This window comes from Labrus bergylta, chromosome 13 (genome assembly GCF_963930695.1).
Source record: "Labrus bergylta chromosome 13, fLabBer1.1, whole genome shotgun sequence".
Taxonomy (NCBI): Eukaryota; Metazoa; Chordata; class Actinopteri; order Labriformes; family Labridae; genus Labrus; species Labrus bergylta.
In genome coordinates, this window is record NC_089207.1 from 10876729 (window position 1) to 10903225 (window position 26497).

General features: G+C 41.6%; 1 protein-coding gene across 2 annotated transcripts; it reads right to left on the reverse strand.

The window, feature by feature from the left end:
- Positions 1-25760, reverse strand: parp4 (poly (ADP-ribose) polymerase family, member 4). Of its 2 annotated transcripts, XM_065962024.1 has the most exons (36): positions 25638-25760; positions 24948-25075; positions 24393-24615; positions 22599-22728; positions 21761-21839; positions 21564-21668; positions 21003-21161; positions 20207-20349; positions 19893-20055; positions 19207-19358; positions 18903-19034; positions 18315-18413; positions 18002-18185; positions 16806-16947; positions 16575-16717; positions 16289-16420; positions 15561-15647; positions 15222-15386; positions 14938-14984; positions 14153-14234; positions 12768-12905; positions 12493-12682; positions 11662-11732; positions 11077-11264; positions 10747-10846; positions 10062-10232; positions 9613-9693; positions 9243-9323; positions 9043-9138; positions 7978-8160; positions 7702-7893; positions 5135-6402; positions 4790-4856; positions 4399-4501; positions 3125-3257; positions 1-1615 (listed from the first exon to the last, which is right to left on the reverse strand). In XM_065962024.1, exons 2-36 carry the CDS (start codon positions 25071-25073, stop codon positions 1408-1410), a joined length of 5763 nt encoding a protein of 1920 aa, XP_065818096.1. In that variant the 5' UTR covers positions 25074-25075; positions 25638-25760; the 3' UTR covers positions 1-1407. The 2 variants fall into 2 exon arrangements, with proteins under 2 accessions (XP_065818096.1, XP_065818097.1); XM_065962025.1 differs by lacking the exons at positions 1-1615; positions 3125-3257 and adding an exon at positions 3770-3940.
- Positions 25761-26497: the final 737 nt, after the last annotated feature.

Genomic DNA, 26497 nt, shown 5'->3' on the forward strand with positions numbered 1-26497 from the left:
TAGCATTTTAAAAGACTTTAATTCTGCCCATGTAAACAATCATTTAACATCATAACAAGGAGTAAGTCACACAGGATTACACCAAATAGTGCAAATATGTTGTTTGTGATTAACTATTGTAATTCATTCATTTAAAGGAAGAATGTGCAACTTTTTGATCCAGTAGATGTCGCCCTAGAGAACCAGCATGAAACCAAAACAAACTGCTGTTTGGCCACACCTCGGCTATTCTGAAGCCTCCGCTCTCCTCCAACGGCACACCTCCAACACTCCTCCACTCGAGTTCCCACGAAGGACAAAAACTAAAACCGCTTTTATACATGAGGGGAGGAGCAGGCCGTCCCTTCCATGCAACCTGATCTAAACACAGCTCCAACAGCAACATGTTGCACATTCTTCCTTTAATGCATTGATGGAAACCACACTGACTACCAGGAAAAATAAAATACATCATATAAAGCCCTCTTTCTACATTATGCAAAACTGGGTGAAGGAGTGATTTTGCATATTCAAAAATGATAAACCTCTTGTCCTGATGATCACGAATGCTTAGTGTACTACATTCTTATTTCCTCGACTGATTAAGGTTGCTGGAAGGCAGTTGTTTATTGAAGGCAAGGTAAGTTCCAAATATTTTACACAATATTTTGGATGGATGAGACGACAGCTCCCTAAAAGTGAAGCCAAAACAATTGGAGCTCACCATACAGACTAAAGCATAGCTCATAAGCTCCGCCTCCTCCATGTTGACAGATGGGATTTGGGCGAAACTATAAAATCAAAATACACATCAAAACAATTTCTTCTCAAACATGATTATTTCCTGCTATAACATTTTCAGTTTCTGCCTTTGGTTTGATTGTTGTTTTTTACTGTATGTAGAATATCATTACGTTTCACATATTTCTGTACATATTAAAAACGTAAACAAAACTAAAACTCATTAACTCCAAAAGGCTTGATCATTCACACGTCGTTAAAATGATTAGCGCAGAGTTGTTGCTCATAGCATTACACAAACAGGACTTACTGCATAACAAAAAAAAGATAGATATTACATCATGCATCAGCTGATGTAGTGTAGCTTTAATAATATATGTTAGCTCCATGCTAACTGAGCACAATCACAAACTATAGTATAGCATGTTTTCTTCATTTGGTCTGGTTCTTCTGTTAAAAGCATTTTGATTATGGTTTGCAAATGACAAAATGGTAAATGGTGCCGTAGCGTTCAGGTGACTATGTCTGGTTATTTAAGTACAAGCGAGTGCCTAAAAAAAAAAGAAAGGTGTATATCTAGGAAAAATACATTTTAAAAGGTAATCTAACCCCAGCAGAAAAAAAGCAAGATGATTTGATTTCTCTCACTCTCTGTCCCTTCTTTCCACCTGGATCATGTTGGCCTGCTCATTGGACCAGCAGAGGGACAGCCGTCTTCTGCAGGTTCAGACCACTGAGGGCGGAGAAGGGAGGGAGGGCTTCATAGCCCAGCAGTTGACGGGTAGAGGATTCCCAGCTTAAACCGAACTCCAGTCGGCTGTAGATGCATGGGTACTGCTGGTCAGCCCAGCGAACCCAGTCCACCGCCTTCTTCACCTCCTCCCAGCGCTCAGGCCTGGAGGGAAAAAAATATTATATAAGCCATTATCAAAAGAGGTACAGTAATGAGTAAGGAGAAGGGATCATCATGACAGCAGGATTTTGAACTTTGACACAATGCAAGTAAAACTCAAATGATATCGATACTTGTTTGGTACCACGGCACCAAAAATAGTCCTCGGCAACCACTGATGGGTAGTTTCTTGATTTTAATTAAGAATGAATGCAAGAAAACTCATTGCACACTGTCCACATTGCAAAAATGCATCGGCAACATTTCAGTACAGAAACATTGCCAAAGTATTTTTGCAAATCAGATAGTGCCATCTCTGTTTCCAATGGAAGCTTTGGGTTTAAAATACGACTGAGGATCTGCTGTTTTTTAGAGTCTCTGTATAATACAATGAAAGGAGAATTATTGTTTTGACGTGGTATCGAAAAGTATCATGATTTTGACAACGATAGTGGTGAAATAACGTTTACGTAATTATCCAGAGCACTTTATCACAAAAAAGTTTGTGAATCTGAATCTGAAGGAGGTAAACGAGACCACTTTGATCGTGAGAAGAACAGTTAAAATATAAAAGCTTGTATTTTTATGTTTTTGAGTTCCTTTTCTGAAGATGCATGCCTTGATAATGAAATTTTAGATCCATTAAATCATATTTCATGAAATACTTTTTGCAGCCTCAGTAGGAAAATTCAAATTGAATCCCAAGTATGGCTAACACAGCTTTGCTTCAATTAGTGACCTATAGAGCGCCACAGAAATGAGTCCTAAAACCTGTCAGTAAACTTACTGACGGGTTTTTTAGCATTTGAGCGCCATGGGGTATAACGTCTAAAAGTCAATAGGGATTGTGAATGGGTTTGTGGTTAGACGCCTGAAATAAGGTCTGTGGTTAACAAAAGCTTAAGAGATGTTGGCATTTTGTTAGACCACATAAACTACATTAGGTAATACCCCCACTTGTGAATTTTGAAGTTTTTACGCGTCTTGAAAAAAGGGCGGTTGCTAACAAGTGGCTAAATGAGACTACAGTTGTTGTCGGGGACATTAAACGTCATCACGCCAGACACAGAGGCTGGGAACTATCTCACTAGTCGGAGATGTCTCACGTAGGTTTAATCTTTAGGTTAAGGCAAATATTAGGTTAGTAAATAATTTATCGTCTGAAGCATGACGGTAGTGACGTCACAATGATCAGACCGTGGTGTAGTTCACTTGTAGCATAACGTTAGCTTTTTACTTCTGTCGGCCGCATTAATGCTTCAAACATCATAAAAATGGTGTTCATCTGTGGAGATTATCCTGCTGAACAAAACGCCTACGCGTCAGAAACGTGCGTTTGCCACAGATCTTATTTTCTGCAATGATCCAAAATCCAATGCAAAAATCCCATAGGCGAATTCTCGATAGGCCCCATGGCGATGCTACTTCCAGGTTGGCCTACAAAAATATGTCATATGGTTTGTTCTCTATTGCACATCATGACGTACTCATTTCATGCTGGTTTGGACTGACCTGGGCTGAGACGAGTCATCCAGGGAGAAGAGGGAGCGGAGCAGTTTGCCTTCCTCCAGCTTCTCCACCCTCATCAGCTGCAGAACCAGGAGAGTCATCACCAGCCGCAGGATGTCGACACGAGCCTTAACACCTTCAGCACAGAGACACACATAAAAACATGCATGATTTTAACATTCAACGCAAGGTCCACTTTAAGGTTCAAGGTTAGTTTGCGCACCACATGTTACAGAGGCTGTAGTCCTCGAAGCAGGCGGTCTGGGTTTTTGAATCTTACCTGATGCTACTTTCAAAAATCAGGGATACATCAAAGCAGTACATGCCAATTCTGAATATGAATCATGTGGAAAAACTGAATTTCCAGGAAAACAGCGGGGTGGGTAGGTCAGGTAGGTTGTAGGTCATTGTTGGGTCATAAACTGGCATGCAGTAATTTAGCAAAAACTCAATGAAAGAACATTATTTGTGGAAAGAGATGTTGCTGTATTGCACATGTTGTATTATGAACTGGGTGATAGAAGCAGCATTTGCAAGAAAAGAAAAAAGAAACCTGTTCTCACTACTTATGTTACAGTTGTGGACAAAAAGGAAGAAACATAGATCTGTAATTCTACAGGAAGAATGTGCGACATACACTGTATTATACACATTAATACAGCAGAAATCCAGTCTATCCTGTGTAAATGTGTCTCTGAGTCATGACTGTCTGCAATGAGTGAGAAGCTCGAGTCCCGCTGGCTGTGTTGTTGTCAGAGTCGTGTTTACATGGACGGCCGGCTCCTCCCCCTGGTGTATAAAACCAGTTTTAGTCAAGCACTAGAGAGAAGAAGAACATACTCACTGATTATTTGGATGTCAACTAAAGAGTTTTTAGATCACGCTCATTCTTTGTCAATTTATGTGCAATATGAAGCTACGAGCTAACTAAAGAGCGCTAACATTAGCATGCTATCACAACAATGCAGGACACAGGTGAGCAAAGGACAATTTTGCCCGCCCCTTGGGCTTGACTCATCCAATGTGAGGGGAGAGGGGTTGGAGGTGTGTCGCTGGAGGAGAGCGGAGGTATCAGTATGGTGTAGGTGTGGCCAAACAGAAGTTTATTCTGGTGCTCAAGGGTGACATCTTCAGGACCCAAAAAGTTGCACATTCTTCCTTTAAGGGAATTATGTAAATACATCTGTCTTAAATGTAGGAGCCTAACTGTTCAGTGAAGATGTTAAAAATGTCTTTCCACTCTAAAAAGGTGCCACAAAGACTCTGACGGTTCTCACCTAGAGAGTTGATGCCCTTGTTTTTCAGGAACACGTTGGCAAACTGGTCCACATCCACGTTTACTAATTCTCCCAGTTCTGAGGTTATCTCCCAGTAGCCTTCCTGCAACACACAGACAAAAGTTGCGTTTTGTTGTATTTCCTATGCAAAGTACTCCAAACCTGCATTACAAGCTGGTGAAGTCAGAGGATTAAAGTTTATTAACCTCTTTGCTGAGCTGACATTTCAATGTGTCGTCAGATAAAACCAGGTTTTACTACGGAATTGCCAAGTCCGTGGGATAACTAAAGATGAAGTCCAAATTCTTGTTTTTGGTTTTATTTTTGTTTCGTTAGATATTTTTTAGCGCCAACATTCAACAACAGGCGATGAAACGTGCTCCTCTCTTACCGAATGCTGCAGCTGGAAGATCTTTGTCAATCTGAGTTTGAGGGCTCTGAGATCGTCTGCCTTTTTCCTGAAACGTCACAGAAAGACACGCAAAAGTTCATATCCCAAAAAAGCAATAAAAGCAGTTGTAAATTCAAAACACAATCATTTAGAAGTGCAAACAGAGATCTTCACTTTATGCCATAACATATGCCAAATATTTTATATGCCAAATATCTTCAACATACGTAGTTAACTATCAGTCCATTCTTCAGTTAACATTCATGTGACTCAGCTTTGCTCAAACATTTAAAATATGAAGAGCATTTTGGCAACAACTGTTAAAAAAACAATGTGTGGACTTACATGGCGGGTGTTGTCACCGCAAATTGCCGAAGCATCATTCGTGATCGTGATCGGTGAGATGATCTGTCGATTGTATTACAAATCTCTGTAATGGGCTGTTCTTCCTCCGGTGCAACTTCACTTTGGTCCAAAGAACTGGACGTGGACATGGCCGTGGACACTTCTTCCTCCGGTACCATACCTTTGCAACTGCGTCGAGATTGCCAAATTCGAGAACGATAATTAGCAAAACTTGGTTCATCAACTGGACCTGGAGTGCTATCTTTAACTTGTACTTGTTGATCTTGTTCAATCGATTCATGTGGATGCAGAGAGCCTATGTGTGACGATATTTCATAAGGTGCCTCATCAGAGCCAAAGGAAATATGACCTGACTTCTTTTTAAAGCTGCGTCTCCCAAAGCTAAATGTTGTCGTCTCAGGTATCACAGTTCCACGAATGTCTGTGGATGACCATGTTTCTGCTCTTTCTTTAGGCAGGGACAGTTCCATTTCATCGAAAGAAGCTAAGTCACACGAATCACTTAACGGAGGTTTAGCACGAGCAAGTCGACCACGTTGTTTGACCTGAGGTCTAGTCGAGGGAGGAGGAGGAGGGGGAAGAGGACCACCAAATGATTTGTCCTTAAGTAAAGTGGAGGGAGGTGGAGGAGGAGGACCTTGGCCAAAAGCTCTGGCCTGAAAAGAAGTGTGGGAAGAAGGGCCACCAAATAAGTTGGATTGAAGACCACCAAATGAAAAGCCCTGGTGTGAAGTAGAGGGAGGTGGAGGAGGAGGACCAACAAACGATTGGGCCATTTCAGGAATGGTGCGAATACGACCACTTAATAATTGGGTCTGATGGCCAACGGAACTTGGAGGTGGAAGAGGAGCTAATGACTTGGCCTGAAGACCAAACAACGAAGATCCAGAAACAGATGAACACGGCTTGAAACCTGTCGGTATGTAGGCCCCAAAACCAGAAGGAGGAGGAAGAGGAGGCCGACCAAATAAGGACGGAACAAAACCAGGGGCAGAAACAGGAGCGGGAGGAGGAGGAGGAGGAGGTGAAAGACTACGTGTTTTGGCCTGATCACGACTCAAATAAGGTGGGGGGAATAACATGGAACAATCTTCGGCTGACGTGGAATAATTGTCGGTCATTAAAAGGTTATCAACACATTCCTTAGGCGCAAAAGAGGAGACGGCAGAAAGAGCCGTGGCCTTCACTTTCTTTCGCATCCATCCTGAAGCCCTCTTCGCCCCTTTTACCATTCTATGACCAGCACTCTGCAAAAGAAGAGACACAGAGAAAAGAAACAAAAACAGGACTTAAAACCTTGTCTGCACACAACCACTAAACAAAAAACATTTTCAGCTAAGGGTTCATTAAAGTTAACACAACCTTTTGACTTAATTAAATTCTATCACACAAATGTTGGTTAATGTTACTTGACCTGGTTGTTACCTAGTCTGTATTCTGAATATCAGTGAAGCAAAAATCAAAAACATCCTATGTAAATTTGTTCTGGAGTAATGACTTCCTAAACAGAGAGTGAAGTCAGATTTCCTCTGGGTTTGTTGTTCTTGGCTCTGTGTTTATGTTTCACTCAGAGAGGCTCCAGTATGTTTCATTTATGTTTTGTTTTTATGTTAATCCCTCCCTCTCCAACTGTTAGCCCTGCCACCACATGGGGGAAAAGAAACAGCACTGCCCACTCCGGGCCGCCATTTCTAGGGGCATAATGACAGCGTTGTAAAAGGAGAACCATCAGAACCTTTCAGGCCCAGGACAATATATTCTCTTTGGCCTAAAACGACAAACACATAACTGAATCTACTTTGAGATGTGTATCATGACTGGCACTCCCTCATAGGGCTTTCAAACTTTCTGAAAACTCCTGATATTTGCAGGAGGAGCTGCATGTGTGAACACAAAATAGCTGAATTTTACACTCTGAATTCACCCAGAGTTTCCTGCTGGCCCAAGCCAAGTCCAAGTGAGTGGATGTGAGAGCGCATCAGAATATTATGCAGAGAATTCACATCAAGCGAGTTGGAGAGGGTGTGACGTTTATACCCTGTGACTGGTGCATAGAGTGTCTGCACACGACCACTACTTCCATGTTGTTTTTAATCATAATGGTCGCCTTAGGAGACCTGTATCAAGTGCTCTAATATTCACTGGTTCTCAACTGGTGGGTTAGGACTCGAAAGTGGGTCGTGGAGCTGTTTTCAGTGGGTCTCGAAGGTATTAAATAAATCTGATCGAAAAATACACAAGAAATTTGGGTCACAATTTTGTGTTGGTGGTGGGTGATGACGCTCGACCAGTTGAGAACCACTGCTCTAATTAGACAAGAAGTATGAGAGCAAAGGGAGATTTTTAAATGACTGTATTATAACTATTTTTTTAATGAATTTTATTTATGAATTTGTAATCTGTAAGGAAAGGTAAACATGCACATGAGGAATCTGTGAAGCTAATTTGCATAGAAATGTTTCCTTCAATTTCCAGCCTGTCCATGCATTAACGATAGCAGCGCCAGGTCTTAAAAAACACTTTTGTTGCTGTGTGAAAGGACCAACCGTGGGTTCATATTTTGGAGAGACGGTCGCTTCCATTAAGCATTCTGTCATCATATGACGTATGGACAATCCGTATCCTTGTCCTCTTTCTTCTTCTTGTTCTTCTTGTTCTTCTTCGTCTTCTTCTTCTTCAGAAGAAGAAGAAGACGGATTGTTAAGACCTTCAGAAGAAGAAGTGAAAAGGCCCATGCCCTACAACAGAGAAACAAACACAGCTCATTGAAGTGGTTGTGAGTGAATCACAACAAATGTGCTCTTTTTCCTATGTCTTATTACCATACACAGATGTTCAGACCCAGAAGAACTGTCAACAGCGCAGAGATTAATTGAATAATCCTCTTCCGCTTCCTCTACACTGCCCGGAGGAGAAATCCAGCTGACGTAAGGCAGGAAGTCCACATCTTCCTCTGCGATCAGCTTGGGGATGTCTGTGACGCCCTCCTCGCCTTGTTTGGAGTCCTAAAAAAAAGACAGATACCTTTTGTTTGTTTGGTACAAACCTGTCACATCCAGGGCCCCGTTCTAGACTCATCTGATCAGAGTAAAAATATTGCATTGAAACAAATATACAATAAATGTTGTTCAAAAGAAACTAATAACTCTGAAATAGATTTGAAACAGGTCATCCAATCTTGGTTTTTGAATGAAAACAATAGTTTGTGTTGATCAGGGATTCATGTAGACTCACACAAACAAAATGCAATAAAACTTTTAAACACACAGTATGTAAATTCCTCCCCCACGGGGCTCTCAAGCAAAATAATAACAAAAGATGACATCAAGGCTGGCGGGGAATCATGGTCGTGATTCTTTCTGCCTCTCCCCCCCTTCAACCCCGATGAAAACGAACTCTAAAGACGAACGGGTCGATTTGAGGAAGAGAACATGTTTATGGACGAGCTAAAGTATCCGAGTATAATTCACATGGCGTTTTTATCTCAGCAGCACATACAGCAACAGAATGGCAGCTTTCAGTAGCAGCTCACGCTTCCTTATGTAGCAGTCTTTGATGTAACATCCGGTGTTTCCATAGCAACGATAAACAAGTCGTGTCTATCATGGCGGCTGCCACGATGACACGTCCCATCACAACTATTAAATTACGGATTTCTCTGGCTTTGATAAGTGTTGGAAATATTTGAGGTAATGTGGGTACACAATGTTAAGTCGGTTTGTAATTAATTTAGATATTTTAGTGTAAAAATTCTACATATTACACCTTTACGTAGGACAAATAAATCTATCTCGTTGATTCAGAATTTTTATTTTCTCATGTGCATGCAATACGTTCCCGTATTAGAGTATAAAGTACAGATACACAGTATGAAAATTTGCACAAACCCTTTCCTCGATGGCCACAAAGCTGGTGAACTGAGACAGGATGGAGAACTCTTTGCTCATTTCGATAACAAAGTCCTTCAACACCGCTTTCTTTCCCTAGAAAAGCAAAGAAAAACTCACTGAGTTAAGACTGAGCATGAGGTAATTTCGGTCTCACCTAATGATAAAAAAAAAAAAAAAAAAAACAGACACACACAGACCTCATGTTCAGCTTCATTGGTATCCAGGCTTCCATCTTCAAAATCCCTGATGACGGCTCTCGCTGCGAGCTTGTGAAGAAACTAAACACACATCGTCACACTTACTGCCTCATCACCTTACAATAAAGCATTCACAGTTCACCTGTGTAAGTATTGGCTCGGTAGACTAGAATAGATGTGTATTGAGTAAAATGGTTTTACAGTATTTTAGTGCAATGCATTTCTGGTGTAGGGAAACACAGATGGTATTGCACACTTCACTGATTTTGTGCGTCTAAACAACAATCATCGGTATAAAAAGTGGTCTCACACACAGATACATTAGCTGACATTACATTGATTCCACAGGTGTTGTTGAAAGTGTTCTTACTGTGCCCTTGGTCTTCTGCAGCTCAGTGGTCGACACCATGGTTTTAAGCTCCTGACCGCTTATGTTTCCGAGCAGTGTGGCCTGTGTGAAATAACAATCACTGTAAATATGTCAACCATCTGCTTGCCTTCAGCTCCCTTTGATAAGATAATGTGCTGCTTTTAATGTGTCTCATGTCATTGGCTATTACCAATTGGAAAGAGGAAACAAGAAATTGGAAGATATCAAGTCATGTACCACTTATTTCGGATATTTTATAGACAGAACAATAAAAAAATCAACAAACAGGAGTTGACATATACATTATATATTTATAATTAATTACTTGAGTATTTCATTGATGATCAGAATGATGCACAGATTCACAAAAATATGACTGAATCTTCAAGAAGAACTTTTAGGTGTTACAGTCGTAGCTGTTCACCATCACAGATATATTAACCGGGTACCTGAGTGCAGTGCCGCACAAAGCCGTACACCAGTGTGTGACTGTCATTGAACAGAGCTTGGAGCTGTTTGGGGGCTTGCAGAGGAGAGGTCGCTGTTGGGTTGAACTGCTGCCACTTCACTGACACTGAGCTGCAGCCAGGAGACGCCATACGCTTCAACTGACGCGCCACCTGCCAAAGAAAAAGATTAGAAAAGTAGCGTAAGCAGGGAATTTGTGATTTTTATATTATTATAATAACATTAAAATTGAATCTGAAGAAATGTGTCAAGTCTTGAGTCTTGTCTGGTAAACCCAGGGTGAAGCTGTGTATGTGCAATATGGGTAAATGAGGACAACTACGGTGGCTGGGAAGTGCAAACCAAAACTACAAAATGTGAATCACAGGTGCAATTACAAACCTTGGATGAATTTACATTTTAGAAAACAATATTACAAAAGCAAAACCCGTTTACCAAGAGCAAAACACGTTTACAAGATGGGAAACATTTTTACGAGCGCTAAGACAAATTTACAAACAACAGAAATTTGCCGGGAAGGGAATGTAAGGACTCGACCCCTTGACCCAAACAGGAAGAGCGGTATAGATAATGGAGGGGTGGATTATTGTACAAGAGAAAATAATGTATGGATATGTTGACACTGTGTGATTATTTTTGATTTACTGGTAAAGTAGTCAGTCTCACCTTCTCTGCCCAGTTGTGTTTGGTTTTTGTGTCGAAGAATTCGAAGGCTCCGCCCCCTGCCTGGGCCAGGGCTCTGAGCATGTGTCGATTGGCTGTCGAGCTGATTAGAAAAAGAAATACATACCTTAAAACAAATGTTTGTAACCCGAGCCAAGCTAACTATTATCTGTTAATTAAACTGTCTGGTTTAAACCGTTTTCATCAGTATAAACCGAAAAATTTAATTGTTTCCGGAGATTTGTAGGGAAGATTAAGAAAACCACATTTAACTTTAAAAAAAAAAAAAAATCCAAAGATAATATCCCGACACCCCCCTGGAACCGCTCAGACCTGAGGCCACAGGTGAAGAGGCGGCTGTGCTGAGCGTTTTCTCGGAGCAGCCTCAAGGTGACCTCTGCGTTCTGGATGTGGCCGTCCGACAGCAGCAGCAGGTTCCTGACGCCGCGTGAAGGAGGCAGCAAGCTGAGAGCTCGCAGGGGTCGCCACAGCTCAGTGCTGCCCCCTACTGGAGAGAAGCACTGAAAGGAGCAGAGCAGGACACACTCTGAAGTCACACCATGCAGTTCAGACTAATTGGATTTGTTTAATTTTGTAACAACTGTCTGTTTTGTATTTCTAAGAACACATTTTATACATTTAGAATTAAATTAATAAATGAAACTCTGGTTTGCATAGTATTCACTTTAAGTAGCTTTTTAATCCTACTGACTTGTTAACTGAAATTTCTCCTTCTCCGAATTCATTTATTTGATTTAAAAAAAAAATAAGTCAAAACAATGAAGAATATTTCTATACACTGAAGATTATACACTTCCACATAAATACATCAGAATCTAATCAGCTTGGATTGTCTTGTTACCATTAGTTTCTGTAATATCTTATATAAATACTTACTTTTCCCCAGTGATAACTCACCTTGATGAAGCTCCTGGCTTCTGGACGACCTTTAACAAGGGGCTGTGGCGTCAAGAAAATTTCTGAGTGATCTGAGAGACATAATAAGAGGGGAACTCAGGACAGTTGGGTTTAAAAATAAAACTGTATTTGATAGGAACAGGATGAGAAAAGGTTTAAATTATCAACAACAAGGGTTAATTAATAATGAGAGGAAATGTTGTGTTACAGGAGAGCTGACATCACCTGAAGAAATGTCTCAAAATAAAGTTCCAGTGTTACCCTCGTCTGTTATACACAGTGAGTGCCTGTTTCCCTCTACCAACGCAATCCCCTACCACTCCAACAGGAAGGCAAAATACTTTTTTAATCAAATTTACGGAAGTTGTGTGCACTCGTTAGGTTCACAAGCAGGGGTGAATACAGACTTTTTTGACTGGGGCTACCGGACTGGGGCCCCGACTTATGCACAAACTGTAAAAACTTAAAAATAAAAACTGTCCCTGATTTGTTGGATGTCAGATGATAAAGTGAAACTTGTCAGCCACAAGGGACCAGGCCACCCAACCCTGCTGCTGCTGTCAGCCACCCTCACCCAGAAATAGTAAATGATGTCTTGATGCTTTGCCTATTTCTGTGGTATTAAGAAGAGCTGAAACACTCTGCACTCAGTGTGTTTCAACAACAGACGAGTTCAACCAAAAACTGTTAGTTCCTCCGAGGTTTGAAACTGTATTTCTTGCAGTCTGTCCAAATTCTCAAACCTTTATTTTCCTCTCCTTTAGTGAGATAAGTTTACACCTTAACTGTTTCGTGACTGTACACACAGAGATGTAAAAGGGTGAAACTGACCTGTGCCAAATAAAATGACATTGAGTCTGAGCTTGTTGTCGAGATGTTTAAGGGCCTGCAGGGCTATTTTCTGAGCCATGCGGAGAGACTCTCCCTTCATGGACTCAGACGTGTCGATCAACAGGACGACCTCATCAGATTCTGAACAAGATTCAACGTCAAAGTCCGGATAGAAAACCAGCATGCAGGCCTGGAGGAGAGAGAGAGAGATTAGAGAGATTCAGAGAAGGATCCCAGAGAGAGAGAGAGAGAGACTAAAAGACAGACGGACAGACCTGGCTGTCCTCGTCAGGGTGTTTCTCCACCCACATCCTGGGCAGGTGGACCTCAGACAGAGTGACCAGCAGTTGGAAACCCTCTGGACTCATGACCTCATCTGGCAGCACGCTCACTACTGCTTTACAGTCTGTTCTCTGAGGCATCAAACACACACACAAAACCACAATCACTTTGCAAGCTTTGAATTTTTTTTTCTAACTACTCAATGCTTTGATGACTTCCTCTTTTAATATAGAAATCATAAACCAAATGAGAAATATGTCGCATTATGATTGAAGACATGTTTTATGACCTGGTACAAGAAACAGCAGACAACAAAATGCAGCACGCTCTGTTTGTTTTTGTGTTAAATGTTGTTAAAATGTCGTCTTATCCAGCCCGTTTATAAGAATGTGTGAGTGTAAAGTGTAGGATGAAACAATTGAATCTAACAAAAAACTCATAATTTGTGATGAAGTTTGAATATAAAAATTTGTGATGTTGGACGATTAATCCTGTCAACATTATTAAGTATGTAAGTGCTTGACGATTCAACCCCATTTGCAGAAATGTAAGTCAGCCACTCCTCCAAGAACCGTCACCTTAACGTGGTGGAGGAGTTTGTGTTCTGGTGAACCCGGGAGCTGTGTTGTCTGGGGCTTTAGCCCCTGGTAGGATCTCCCAAGGCAAAGTTGTATCGGGGGAGGGTCCAGACTGAGAGCAGTACAAAAATCCCCATATGAAGCGCAATAAATGGGAGACAGTCACCTCGTCAGGAAGAGGGAAACTGCAGCACCCTCATGGAGCCGGACACAGACTCCTGGAGAGGGGCTGGACTCTTTCCTTTTCTAAAGTTGCCCAGGGTGAGATGCGTCCGGGCGGGTGTGGGGATACTCATTAGCCACCCGGTTGAGCGCCGCTGTGTTGGAGTTTTTCCCGGTGAATGAGAGGGTCGCCTCTCTGCGACTTCAGGTTGCGGAGAGGAAGGCTCTGACTGTTGTATGTGCATATGCACCTAACGGCAGTTCAGAGTACACAGCCTTATTGGAGTCTCTGGGTGGGGTCCTGGAAGGAGTTTCGCCTGGGGACTCTGTAGTTCTGCTGGGGGACTTCAACGCTCACGTGGCCAACAATGGAGACACCTGGGGAGGGGTGTTTGGGAGGAACGGCCTGCCCGATGTGAAACTGAGTGGTGTTTTGTTGTTGGACTTCTGTGCTAGTCATGGATTGGTGACACCACTTATTTTTGCTTGATTTCCAACCTCATCAAGTTCAGAGAAAAATACATTTGTAAACTTTGTTAACTTGGATCCGACAGAGAAAGAGAAAATATCTGGAACCCATGCTGCATTGTCTGCATCTTCAAAGAATACATTTTAAAATCTAAAAACATTTAGATTACCTTAATCTTGATTTGGTGAGTGAGGCACGTTAGTCTTTTGATCTCATTTGGCATCTCTATGGACATGTCGAGGGTGAACTCTCTGTGGGAAAAACAACACATTCAACACAGCTTCTTGATGGAGTGAAGAAATACATTTATCAAAAGCAACATGTTGAACAACAAACGTCTCACTCTAAAAGTTTACCTGTCAAACTGTTAAATTTTGATTACAAAAATAGTTGTTGGCTTTTAATATTTGGGGATCAACTGGTCAAAGGATCCGATACCTCAGCTATTCTGAGAGCTGTTCTGATGACTGAATGCTAATATCATCAACAACTCCAAAACCTCCTAAAATGCAGTATCTGGTATCAGAGAGTATGCATCTTCTAAAAACTCTTTGAAGTATTCAACAAATCTGATCCACAAGCTCTTTGTTCTGAGTGAGAGCAAAAATCCCTGTTAGTACAAAACCCTGGCTCTGTAAATCAGCATCAAACACAGTGGGCCACAGTGAGTCTGTTAGGCATTTCACACCTGCAGAAACGCAAACAGCCCAGAGTTTCCCCTGCCAGACCCCTGGTATCCCCGCTGCAAGTCTGAGGGATCTAATGTGAGAACGCAGCAGGATATTCTGCGGAGAATTCACCTCGACCTGCTGTGTTATTGTTTGTTTGACCAGCTTTTAGGAAAGGTTCAAAGATCTTCCTTAAGAAGCACAAGCCCCAGTTTCAAAGATGCACTCAGATATGAAAAATCTAATGAGGTTATAAACATCGCCTTAAAGTAGAATAATAACTCACCTCTTATTTGCTGCATCGTCAGTCACACAGACCTTCTCCACAGTGACCTGTTGAGAGATAATGAATAAAGATGAAGGCATTTCAATTTTTTCACCCTCAATGCTCGGCCATCAGGCGTTAAGATAAAAGTTCTGCTGTGTCAGATACACTCTGAGAGCCTGCTATTGTGCACAAGTTGTGTGTTTCCTTCTCCATACAAGCGCTCCTGAGCGCACAGCCAGCGCTTTTCTACCCGGACAAAAAATCTAGGTGGACACAGGGTCTTTTTTGCAGGTTCTCCTTACTTGTGTCGTCTGGTTGAGTGCTGCACTCTCCTGCCACGGAGCCACACTGCCAGGCAGACTGAAGAGAATACTGCCGTCCTTGATTATCAGCTCGGACACAAAGGTAACTTTAATGAGGACGGTTGCACCAGGTGGCAGATTTCCCACACTAATGGTGAACACATCCTGCAATGAGTGAAAAAAAAAATACATTACTTCCAGCACATGAAGAGAAGCAGTAATTCAAACTAACGTTCATTCATCTATGGCTTCCCACTCAAAAGACATATCAGGAATAAGGCCGGATAACCTCCTCTGCATTTTATTATGTGTTAGTCTGAGAGCATAAGTGGGACATACGGGGGCGTCCTGGTCCATGAGGTACGCTCCATGGCCTTTTTCAATAGCCTGCTTGTACTCCTTGCGAGCCTTCTCTTTCTCCTTGACCTGAGATCCAAAACAAACACATAATACAGAGTTGAAATGGTTTTGGATGTATGGTGGAAGAAGTTTGCTCCTTTAAATACATGAAAGGGTAAAAATGACATATTAAAAAGAAATCTCATCACTGAGCATTCAATGGGAAAAGAGAGGCCAGTTAATACCAGCTCACACTGTGGTCAAAGAAGAAAAGGAGAAGGACTTGAGCTTGTATAGTGCTTCTCTAGTCTTCTGACTACTCAAATCGTTTTACACACCTACACATTCACACACTGATGGCAGAGTCTGTTATGTAAAAAGTCCATCAGAAGTAACTAATCCCATTCATACACCCATATCATATGCCACCGACAGGGGAGCAGGAGCAACTTGGGGTTAAGTGTCTTGCACAAGGACACATCAGACATGTGGCTGCAGGAGCTGGGGATCAAACCTCCGACATTCAAGTTGAGAAACGACCGACTCTACTTACTGAGCCACAGCTGCCCCTAAGCCACCGCTGAATTAGTGTTTATGGAAGGGAGCTTTGAAATTCAATCTTAACAAACTGTTTAGAATAAAGCTCAAATATACAAATAATAATACATAACAAAGAAACAAGACAAAACTATACACAAAGAAACGTGTGTAAATAACAGCGCAGCTACCTTTCCGATCACATGTTTTCCATTGATGAAGGCTTCAAATCCACATACTGCTGCAGAATCATCCAACGGGAAGACGTACTTTGCCTCAATGGGCACGGAGCTCAGATTGGTGTATTTCTGGAAAATGATGACCTGAAAAAAAGACAGAGGAGGGGAAAGGTGTTAAGGTCAGAGAGTTATAATCCAGTGAACACCAGCAGTTTGTAAAAGCTTTACATCCTGTAATCTCAATCAAATCAACTGACAAATCACTGGAAAAAAAAGTAAAGGCTGTTTTTTTGGGAACCTGAGAGAGCAGATCCATCAGCTTGCACTTCACATGGACGGCCTGCAGAGGGAGCTGCTGACCAGAGCTGTCCAACAGGCCAGCCGTCACATCCTCCAGCGGGTTTTTAACACTTTCAACCCCTTCAAACTCTGAACCAAGCTCTTAACACAAACAACACAACAACACATGTTTACATGAACCCTTACAGGAACAATACTTTAAAGCATTCTGCAGGTGTGTGGTGCTCACCTTGCTTAGTAGAGGACATCAAGAGCTCAGCCGAGGTGTTGACGACAGGACTGAACTCCTTCAGTTGGTCTCCCTCGATGCTGAACTTAACCACATACTTCAGTTTCACCTGATCAGGACTGTACACCACATACTCATCATCCTGCAACACGGGTGAGATGATACACGTTAGAGAGCACACAGGCCGGGGTACAGATGGGTAAGTGTTGAGTGATACGAGGGAGTGTCTCCACATAAAATGAGATTTCAGGAACAATATTTGGTGCTTTTAGATGACACTTAACATGAGAAGTAGGGCTGACATTGCAGGGTAAATCATGATGGGATATGCAATAGGTGGCCAACAATAAAGATCATTAACGTGATACAACGATTCTGTGATTACTGAAATGCAATGCAATCCAATAAATATCAGATTTACTGATGAATATGAAATGCCCTTAAAATTGTGTATTTTTGTGTTTTTATTCACAGCAATTTGGTGTCAGTTTTACCTCTCATAAAGCTTAAACTATCAACATCTATTCCTACCCGTCTGACATCTCCTTCTTTCTTTTTTAAGCTTTCATTGGACAGTGGATAGAGTCAGAAATCAGGAAGAGAAATAGCTCTGAAGAAATGATAACTGGTGGTGCCGGCTAGCCCAGCGATTGTATTGCGCTCCCCATGTCAGAGGCTATAGTCCTCATCGCAGCAGTTGAGGGATTTGAATCTGACCTCGGCCCTTTGCTGCATGTAATCCCCCACACTCACGTTTCTCTTCAGCTGTCCTCTCTAATGAGGCACAAAAAATGTCAAAAAAGTCAGCTTTTGAGATTTCACTAAACTTGAATTACAGATCTACAGAAGGCTACAACTTTTATCCTGGTTCTTTGGTAAAAAGTAAACTCTTGATATTTACAACATGGAAAGAGGTCCGAACAGAAAAGGAAAACGTAGAAGTGAATCAATATAATCTACTCAAATTATTGTTAGACACATCATAACAATGACTCGATGTTTAAGTCGGGGTCTGGCCCATAAATTCAGTTAATGAAACAGGCTGGTCTGAGCCCGGAGAGAACATGCAAAAGCTCGAGTCGGTTCAGGCTGGATTTTTTGGGCCCGATCTATGCGCTACTTAGTGTGATCTTTTTTTCTTTCAGTTTCTCCACATATATATTGTATTTAAGTAAAGTAAAACATTCATTTTGTACCTGAAACTCAGAACGATTGGAGCGCGTACAGCGAACACCGTGCACACTGTCGTGTCCCACTGGAGCCTCGGTCATTGTGTGATCTCTCTTGTAGAAGTCCTGGCACTTTCCCAAAGCCACATCGCTCACCAGCAGCAGCCGGGAGCCATCCGTCGCACTGGGCTTTGAGTATTTCAAACTGGTGCTGTGGATGGACAAAAAGGTAACGGCTCCTTGAGATGTTATTGTAGTTCAAACTGTTCTTGGCTTACTCTGATTTTTACAGCTAAAGGAGATTATTGTATCATGATGTCACAACAGATGTACTACTAACCTCAAGACATCACTAAAGTAGATTCCACTGCCCAGGTTCCCAATGTCAGTTCTCTCAATCCCATGATGCTCCACTCCCACACGAGGCAGCAACAGACCACTAAAGACATAGAGAGAGAGAGAGAGAGAGAGAGAGAGAGAGAGAGAGAGAGAGAGAGAGAGAGAGAGAGAGAGAGAGAGAGAGAGAGAGAGAGACAGAAACCTCAGATACGATACTGAAGTCAAAGTCAGATTTAATTTTGATTGCAGACAGTCTGACTTTAAAAAAATTTAAAAAGGAAGATCTAGAGTACCTCAAAAACTGTGTGTCTGAGTGAGAACACCTGGAATGATTCCACTAATACCATGTCACTTTGACGGATTCACTAAATCCCAGGATGTGTGATCAGTTGAAATTGTTTAAAAACGTATTATTATCCTATGTGTTTTAAAGAAAGACACCTGCCACATTTTACACAAAAAAGTTTCCATGCAATATGTCAAATATACAGATATTATAAGATAAAAAATGCAGAAACATCTTTTAATTGAGGTGGATTGTGTGTTTGTGGATGTGTGTGTAATTGCGTGTTCACATGTGTGATCTTACCGAGAAAGGACTCCTACAAAGTTGCTGGGGCTGGAGGAATGGAGGAGGGGCTTTATGTTCCCCAGCTCACTCTTAAACATTTGAAGCTCCACCCCTCTGCTGATACGAAACACCTGATGGATCTGCACTTTGCTGCACAGCAAAGATGGAAAGACGGGCTGTTAGATATTAGATACCACACGTCGATATAATAAATATATTAAAAGGGAAAGAAATCTTCAGCAGGGTCTGGACACTTTGAGGCAGTTGACCAACATAATTATGTTATACATCAGACATAGACGAGTTTTAGATGGCACCCTACCTGCCCTGAAGTGGGGCGGTCACAGCCTGAAACTCGGAGCTGCCGAGGGACACGGTCTCAATGCTGCACCTCAGAGCTCGGTACTTCCCCAGAGAGGAAGACATGGGGCTGCTCAGAGTGATCTCACTCACATTCAGCACATCCCGGATTACCTTGACAATAAAAATGTTGTTTTTTTTTAGATGCATGTCAATAAAACAATGACTGTGGAAAAACACAGCCAGAGAACGATCACAACTGGACATTACAAGATTCTTCTCGGGGATGCCGGTAGCCAAGTGGTTAGTGCGCGTGCCGTGTACAGAGGCTAGTCCTCCAAAGCGGACAGCCCGGGTTCAAATCCAACCTGTGGATCCTTTCGTGCATGTCATTGCCCACTCTCTCTTTAGCATTTCTGACTCTATCCACTGTTCTATCTCTAAATAAAGGCATAAAAAGCCCAAACATAAACCTTTAAAAGTTTTTTTTCAGGTCATAATTTGTTTACTTTTTTTGATGCATTCAAAAGTTTTTAAAGCTGTAAACATACAGACAACTTAGATCTGTGTGAACACATCACACACTCAAACCTACACAGATTATCCATAAGTGTTTTGAGTGAATTTAGGACACAGCTTGCAGCTTTTTGGGGTCTTTATGTCATGCATACTGTTCATGTTTGTGCACGTGTGTATGTTTTGTGTTACCTGACAAAGGTCCAGTTTCTGAGAGATCAGCTTTGCGGTGGGAGGTAAGGGAGGTTCTTTGTGTGGCAGCAAGGTGTAAACTTCTTCCATGAGAGACGCCACTTCATTTTCATTTTTCTCCTTCAGCTTCCTCTGAGCCTGGAGCAACAAGCCCTCCACCCTGCTCACCTACACACACACACGCGCGCGTTATGGGACACAAGAATAATTGTAATGACATCTATGAAAATAATGTTTTTGTTCCAAAGTAAATGAAACCACAGCAGCAGCAGACAGACAGACAGAGACATTACAGATGAATCCACTTTGAGAACCTCACATCGTTGAGGCTGAGCTTGTCGATGGAAACTCTGAGGATGTTCCTGAGGCAGCCCAGGGCCTCAGTCCACAGCAGCTCCACAAACCCGCCCACTTCTTTTGATAAGCTTCCTGTGTGCAGCTTCTCCTCCAGCAGCAGCTGTCATTCAAACAAAGTACAAGCTCATTAGATTGCATTAGATTAGCAGTGAATTCAAATATGACATTTACACAACCTGGTTTATGTAACACACTGTGACTGAGACACTGTTGATGAGGACAGGAAACTACTTTGTCATGTCAGGTTATAGAATCAGTGCAGAACAGACTTTCAACCTTGCATACATGAGTGTCTTTAATACACATTTATGCACACTTGAATTTGTTCATTTAATATTTGATGCAAATGTTGGGAAACTGTTTTTACTAATGTATGGTCTTGATAATGTTTGTAATATATGATTATACATCTTTAACAAACTGTACTCATGCAACTCATTGACAGAACAATATCTGAATCTATTGACTTGTCAATTTTAAATTGTATAGTTTTAAAGGGACAGAAATTATTTCATTATTTGATCAAACAAGTTATACAGCCATTCTAACACAGTGCAGGCAATCAGTTGCAGTAAGTAGGGACCGACCGATATGGAATTTTTTGAGCTTATATCGATACTGGGGAGAAAAAAATCAGAAAACGATATATCCGCCGATATCATTCTTAGATCTATGACAGATCTGTAGAGATAGATATAAACATTTATTGCATTCAGCCCCATATCAGTAATACGTGTAATGAGTGTGCCAGACCTGCTGGAGGGGGTCAGAGCCCAGGGTCTGGACCTGTGGAAGAAAGTTGCTCCTGAGCTGCAGGCCAGTTTTCTGCAGGTTCTCCCTCAGGTCTTTGTACACCTCCAGAGCTTCTTCTGATGTGGACAGAAACACCTGCATGTCCATCACCGCCGCCTTCTGTTGGCACAAACACAGGCGTAGATGTATATATACAGTATATTCCAGTGTGCGTCGTGTTATTCTTTCACTCACGTCTTGACTTGATTTCAAAACTTTAACTAAATATTCCTCTGGGACAAATTGACTGCTCTTCACTACTTAGTCCTTTAATATGCAAGATTCAGAAGCTAGCAGAGGAAAGTTAATTAAAACCTGAAGGCAGAATCATGAGTGACATTACAGGTACACAGCAAAATCCTCAACAATTTCCAGCTTAATTAAACTGGACAAGCAAAACACAGTCAGCTCAAATGAGATCAAGAGCATGGAATACACAAAAGCCAAACTCATGTCTATAGTAAATCCGGTAAGCCGTGACCCCACATGCTGACAAGCAGTAATTTACACAACGCTTCATACCTTGGACAGTACGTCTTCTTTCCGGTATCGGACCACTCGATACTGCCATCCTTTGTGTCCTTTGAAGCTCTGCAGCTCCAGCACACACCAAGTGTTGCTATTTACCTAGAGGGACATGTATGGTTTAAAATAATAGCGATGCAAGTTACAACTATAAAAGCAGAAGTAGAAAAGCTTCGTACAAACTGCAGCTTTACCTTCTCAAAGATTGAATACTTGGCCACTTGAAAGTTATCAGGAAAGGTTGGAAGATCAGAGTCTGTTTCAGTGTAGTTTCTGTAAAATTGAACACATTGTACACGTCATTTGGAAATACGAGGGCGTAATGTTTTTACTATGGGCTGAACCTGGAGGGTCAGGTAATACCATCTAAAAATAAAATCTCAGATTTCTAATGGTTATCAAATTATTTGATGCCGCTATATTTCCCTCTTTTTAGCTACTAGAATACTTTGTTTATCACTATCCTTTTTCCTGCATCTTATCCCATCTATCCCACTTTTCAAGCCTGATGGAGTTTCAGCAGATGGCTGACATTTTGGACATTTTTTCTTGCCACTGTAAAACCCTTTTCACACATACGGAAATCTCCTGAAAAACTCCAGAGATTTGGCTACCCGGAGGTTTTTTAGGCTATATGTGAACGCAAACAGCCGCATTTTTCAAGCGGACTTTACCAGGAGTTTCTCCGGCCAGACCCCTAGTATTTTAAATCCCCCGAGCCCATGTGAACGACTAGGTCGGGAGAATCTCCGGAGAAGTTCTCCTGTAAATATCTAGATATTATCCGGAGTGCTTATGTAAAAAAAGGCTTAACTTTGCTAATTTCAACCAAAATCTGGAGAAAATTACCAACCCTGCCTTTTACCTGACAGAGACCGCCCTGCCAGGGAGTGTGCAAGAGCTGCTCCCTTTGCAGCTGTAATCTATCTATCTATCTATCTATCTATCTATCTATCTATCTTCATAACTTACCCTCTTTGTTAATATAGCTAAGCATTTCAATGCTAACACTGAGATGATCGCTTTCCACACCTGAACTTTCCCAGGACTTTTCTGCTCCCCTCCAGAGTCTTTGCCTTCTGAGTCAGGCTGATAGATTCCACTGGCTTTGAGGGGCCTTTGTACGGCTCAGCGGGTGCTTTGCTCAACGGGCCTTTGTGCACTGCAAAGCACAAGACAACACATTAAGACATAAGAGACCCACCCGACTTTAACATTCATGTAATGCAGTACTGTAAAAGCACTTCAACTGGTGTGTGTTTAAACCTGACTGACACAAGCCGAGTAAGCAAGGTGATATATAGATACACTATAGAAAGCTTGTATTACACAACACTGCTGCATGGTTGAAATAGATCTAAAGGAAATTAGAATGTGAAACAGTAATACACACCCAGTGAACAAACACACCCATCCTCACACCTGAACACTATGTAGTTCAACCTGCTGACCGTCTTAAGTGTACTTTAATCAGACACTCCATTTATCAGTGTTAACTCAATCATGGGAGGACTATGGAACTAGTGACAACAATACAATACAAGAACTTTGTATCTGTGTTACAGTATGTGCAATTAAAGGCAAAGTACGGGAAGAATCCTGAGTCACCATTCAGACAATGCTGGAAAGGCTGATGCAATTTAGCATGACTATCATCTATTACTGGTGAGATAATGCACACAGAGAGAATGCTTTTACGATCCCACATCGACAAAAAAACACATTTAACAGTCTGCACATCTGACGTAAACACGACTTTTCATACAATAATTCTAAAGTTTGTTCCAGAAACAATAAGCAGTGTGTATTTAAAAAGAGTCAAATGTCGTGTTTGGAGAGCTGTGGCCTTTTTATCATCGGCATGATCCTTCAGTTTACTGCTGCAATAACTCCTCAAACCACAAGTTAGAGGTACACACTTCAACAAGCCAATTCTTATTTTACTCCAAAGATGCAGAAGTCTGAAATACATTTGATCAAATCTTTACTCTTTAAATTTCATCTGAAGAGTTTGTTGTTCAATCACAATTGTGTTTATTAACACTTTGAAGTAACTCTGAAACCTGGCGTTTAAATTGGGCACTGCAGTCCAAATTCAAAACATTGGAGGGCCGTTTCCCCCCCGCCTTCTCCTCCCTAGAGAAACATGCAGAGGCTTTTTAGGTCGGGTACAATCACTTCTATCTTAACCAGTTCTCTTGTCCGCTTCCATCGCTGCAACACCTGTTGCTTTGAACTGATAACTGCTGTCATATCTGGCAAACCGAGGGGTGTCCAAAACGGCCGTGTGTGTGTGTGTGGGGGGGGGGGGTCTTAAAACCACCTACCTTCTCTGGTCCAAACAAATCCAGAGCATTCAGGACCAGAATCTAAAGTTAGAAGGAGGACATACTGGCTGCTGCATTGTTGTCATTGTTGAAGACAGCACCAGAGCATGTTTCCTCAATGTCTAATCATCAGTCAGGAGATATCGTATCTTACACATCGCTCCTTTAAAGGCAATTAAGACTTCTCGATCAGGAAGACATGTTTACCAGCGAAAACTTTGACAATATGACGATGCCTGTTTTACACTTGTTTTTAGATTTCATATTTCACACACAGTAGATCCTTAAAATTTCCCCCCAAGGCTCTTCCTATAATGATATAATAAGTTCCACAATGTAAATCCTGATCAAGCTGCTTTTTTAAAATGCAAACATTACATATAAACACATGTTGCTGGTTTTTTTTTTCACCACATGCGAACCTGACACAGGGTAATACAGGAGTCTTGTCCACATGAAAAAAAAAGAAGTGACAACAGTAGAAACTTTCAGGCTGTACCTTTTGAGAGTGAACTTTTCCCTGCTGAGGAGAGAAGGACAGGAGGTGAAGAAGCAAGCGGAGGGGAAGTATCCAGCTTGTATTCGTCCACAGGAAGAAGCACACCTCTCTCCACACAGCTGTACACATAATCCAACCCCACCACAGGTGTTTGGTACTTCTGAATATTACGCAGTCTGTTGGTGCTCAGGGTGGACACATCACTGACCACTATCAGAGAGCACTGTGGGAGATACGCAGGAGAAATCAGAAAGACAGTGGAGTTTCGTGAGAACATTTTAAAGGGCAGAAGTGCTGGAGATAGAAAATAACACAGAATGGAGTGCAATTCTCTTCAGGTTTTACTTCTTACTTTTAAAGCACTTCCCACTCTGGCCCTAGAATATATTTCTGACCTGTTGTCCCCTTACCAGCCAGTGCGCAGCCTTAGATCCTCAGGCAGGAACCGCCTAACTGTTCACACCTCAAAACTTAAAAACTAAAGGAGATCAAGCATTTGTAGCTCGGGCTCCTCGGCCACCTACTTCCAAGAAAAAAAATATCAAATTCTCTGACCTGTTTATTGACCACAAAGGAAAGGCTGCCTCCATTGTCAGTTAAAGCTTCCTTCAGCTTCTTCTTCTCCTTGAAAGGCACATTTTTCAGTTCCAGGAGCACAGAGCAGTTCTCAAAAACAGCCATGCCTGCAGAGAGACGACACACCCAAACACTGATTCAATTTCGTGAAGCGACTGATGGCTTTTAAATGCTTTTATTTTTATGACTGTCATATCCGGTTTACAGTAGAGCCCATGTTATGCAATGTAAGACATTTACGACTGAACGGACGCACCCACCCACTGCTGGGAAACAAACGCGGAAACAATCCTCCAAACTATGCAGGTGTGTCAGTTGAATTCAAGTTTAATCCACGGCCTGTAAATATACATTTTAATCACATCGGCCTGCATTGGAAACTGCGTTAATGTCCCATTATGTAGCTACGTCACGTCAACTCTCAGAGGTTTGTCCCAAATAATGACGATAAAACAGTACTGAGCAGGTTACAGCCCACAAATTAGACTAAAAAACAATACCCAAATTCACACTATCATAAACATGTCCAATAATGTAAATGACATAGTAGTGCATGTTAAGCATAAAAACAGCTTTCCAAAACAAAAGTAACAGCTCAGTAAGTCGCTATCTAGGTGCGATCTGTCGTCGTCCAAAGTCTGGTTAAAAAGAGGAATTATTGAGGTTTACTTTAAATCAGGTATCCATGCAAAAGCTCTGGTTGTTGTCGAAAAGATGAAGACGACGATAGCTCTTGTTAGAGGAAATGCTCCATAATGCAGATATGACACAGTGTAGCATCAAGCCCACGGCAGAACCATTGTCTCTTTCCGGTGAGTCTACAAAATAAAGGCTGTGATTTAAGAAGTAAAACGCAGCCGCCCTGCAAAGACTTTCATAAATAGCCTATGACATCTCTCTTTCAGAATTGCGTTAAAGAAATGATTCAGCTGCCTGCCTGTCACACCATACTCTTTATCTTCCCTTTTGATAGTGCCTACAGTTCTTTTGTTTTGTTTGTTTGTTTTTTCCTCTCATTAATCTTTCTGTCTTTTCTTTTAATGGGGTTTTGTGTTCCTTTAATGCACGTTGTCTTTATATAGGCTATGAATGTTTGTGGTGATTGATCCAAATATTCAACTCATGTTATCTGCTTTTGGAAAAATCTTAATAAACAAAGTGAAAAAAAAAAGCCTTTACCTTGAAATCATCCTGCTTTTCCCCAAGCTTTCCTGACATAGGTACGATCATGTTTCATCTTTGCTTTGACAAAACTGGACAAAAATAGCCCTCCTTCCAACTGATCTGTAGGCTTTCAACATCTCCTGGTGAATGTAATTGAGATCTTCTGACTCAATCTCAATAGAGCTTTTTTTTTTTACTTTCAAACTCCATGCAACTGCAGTTTTCAGTTTCTTCCATTCACATTAGTGCATGCTGAGCTGACTGGTTGCAATAATGTTCTGCATACTCATTCCATTTGCAGTGATCTCCTTTTTGACCTTGATATCGTTTTCATTAATAGACTCATGGTGACATTTCTCATCCCT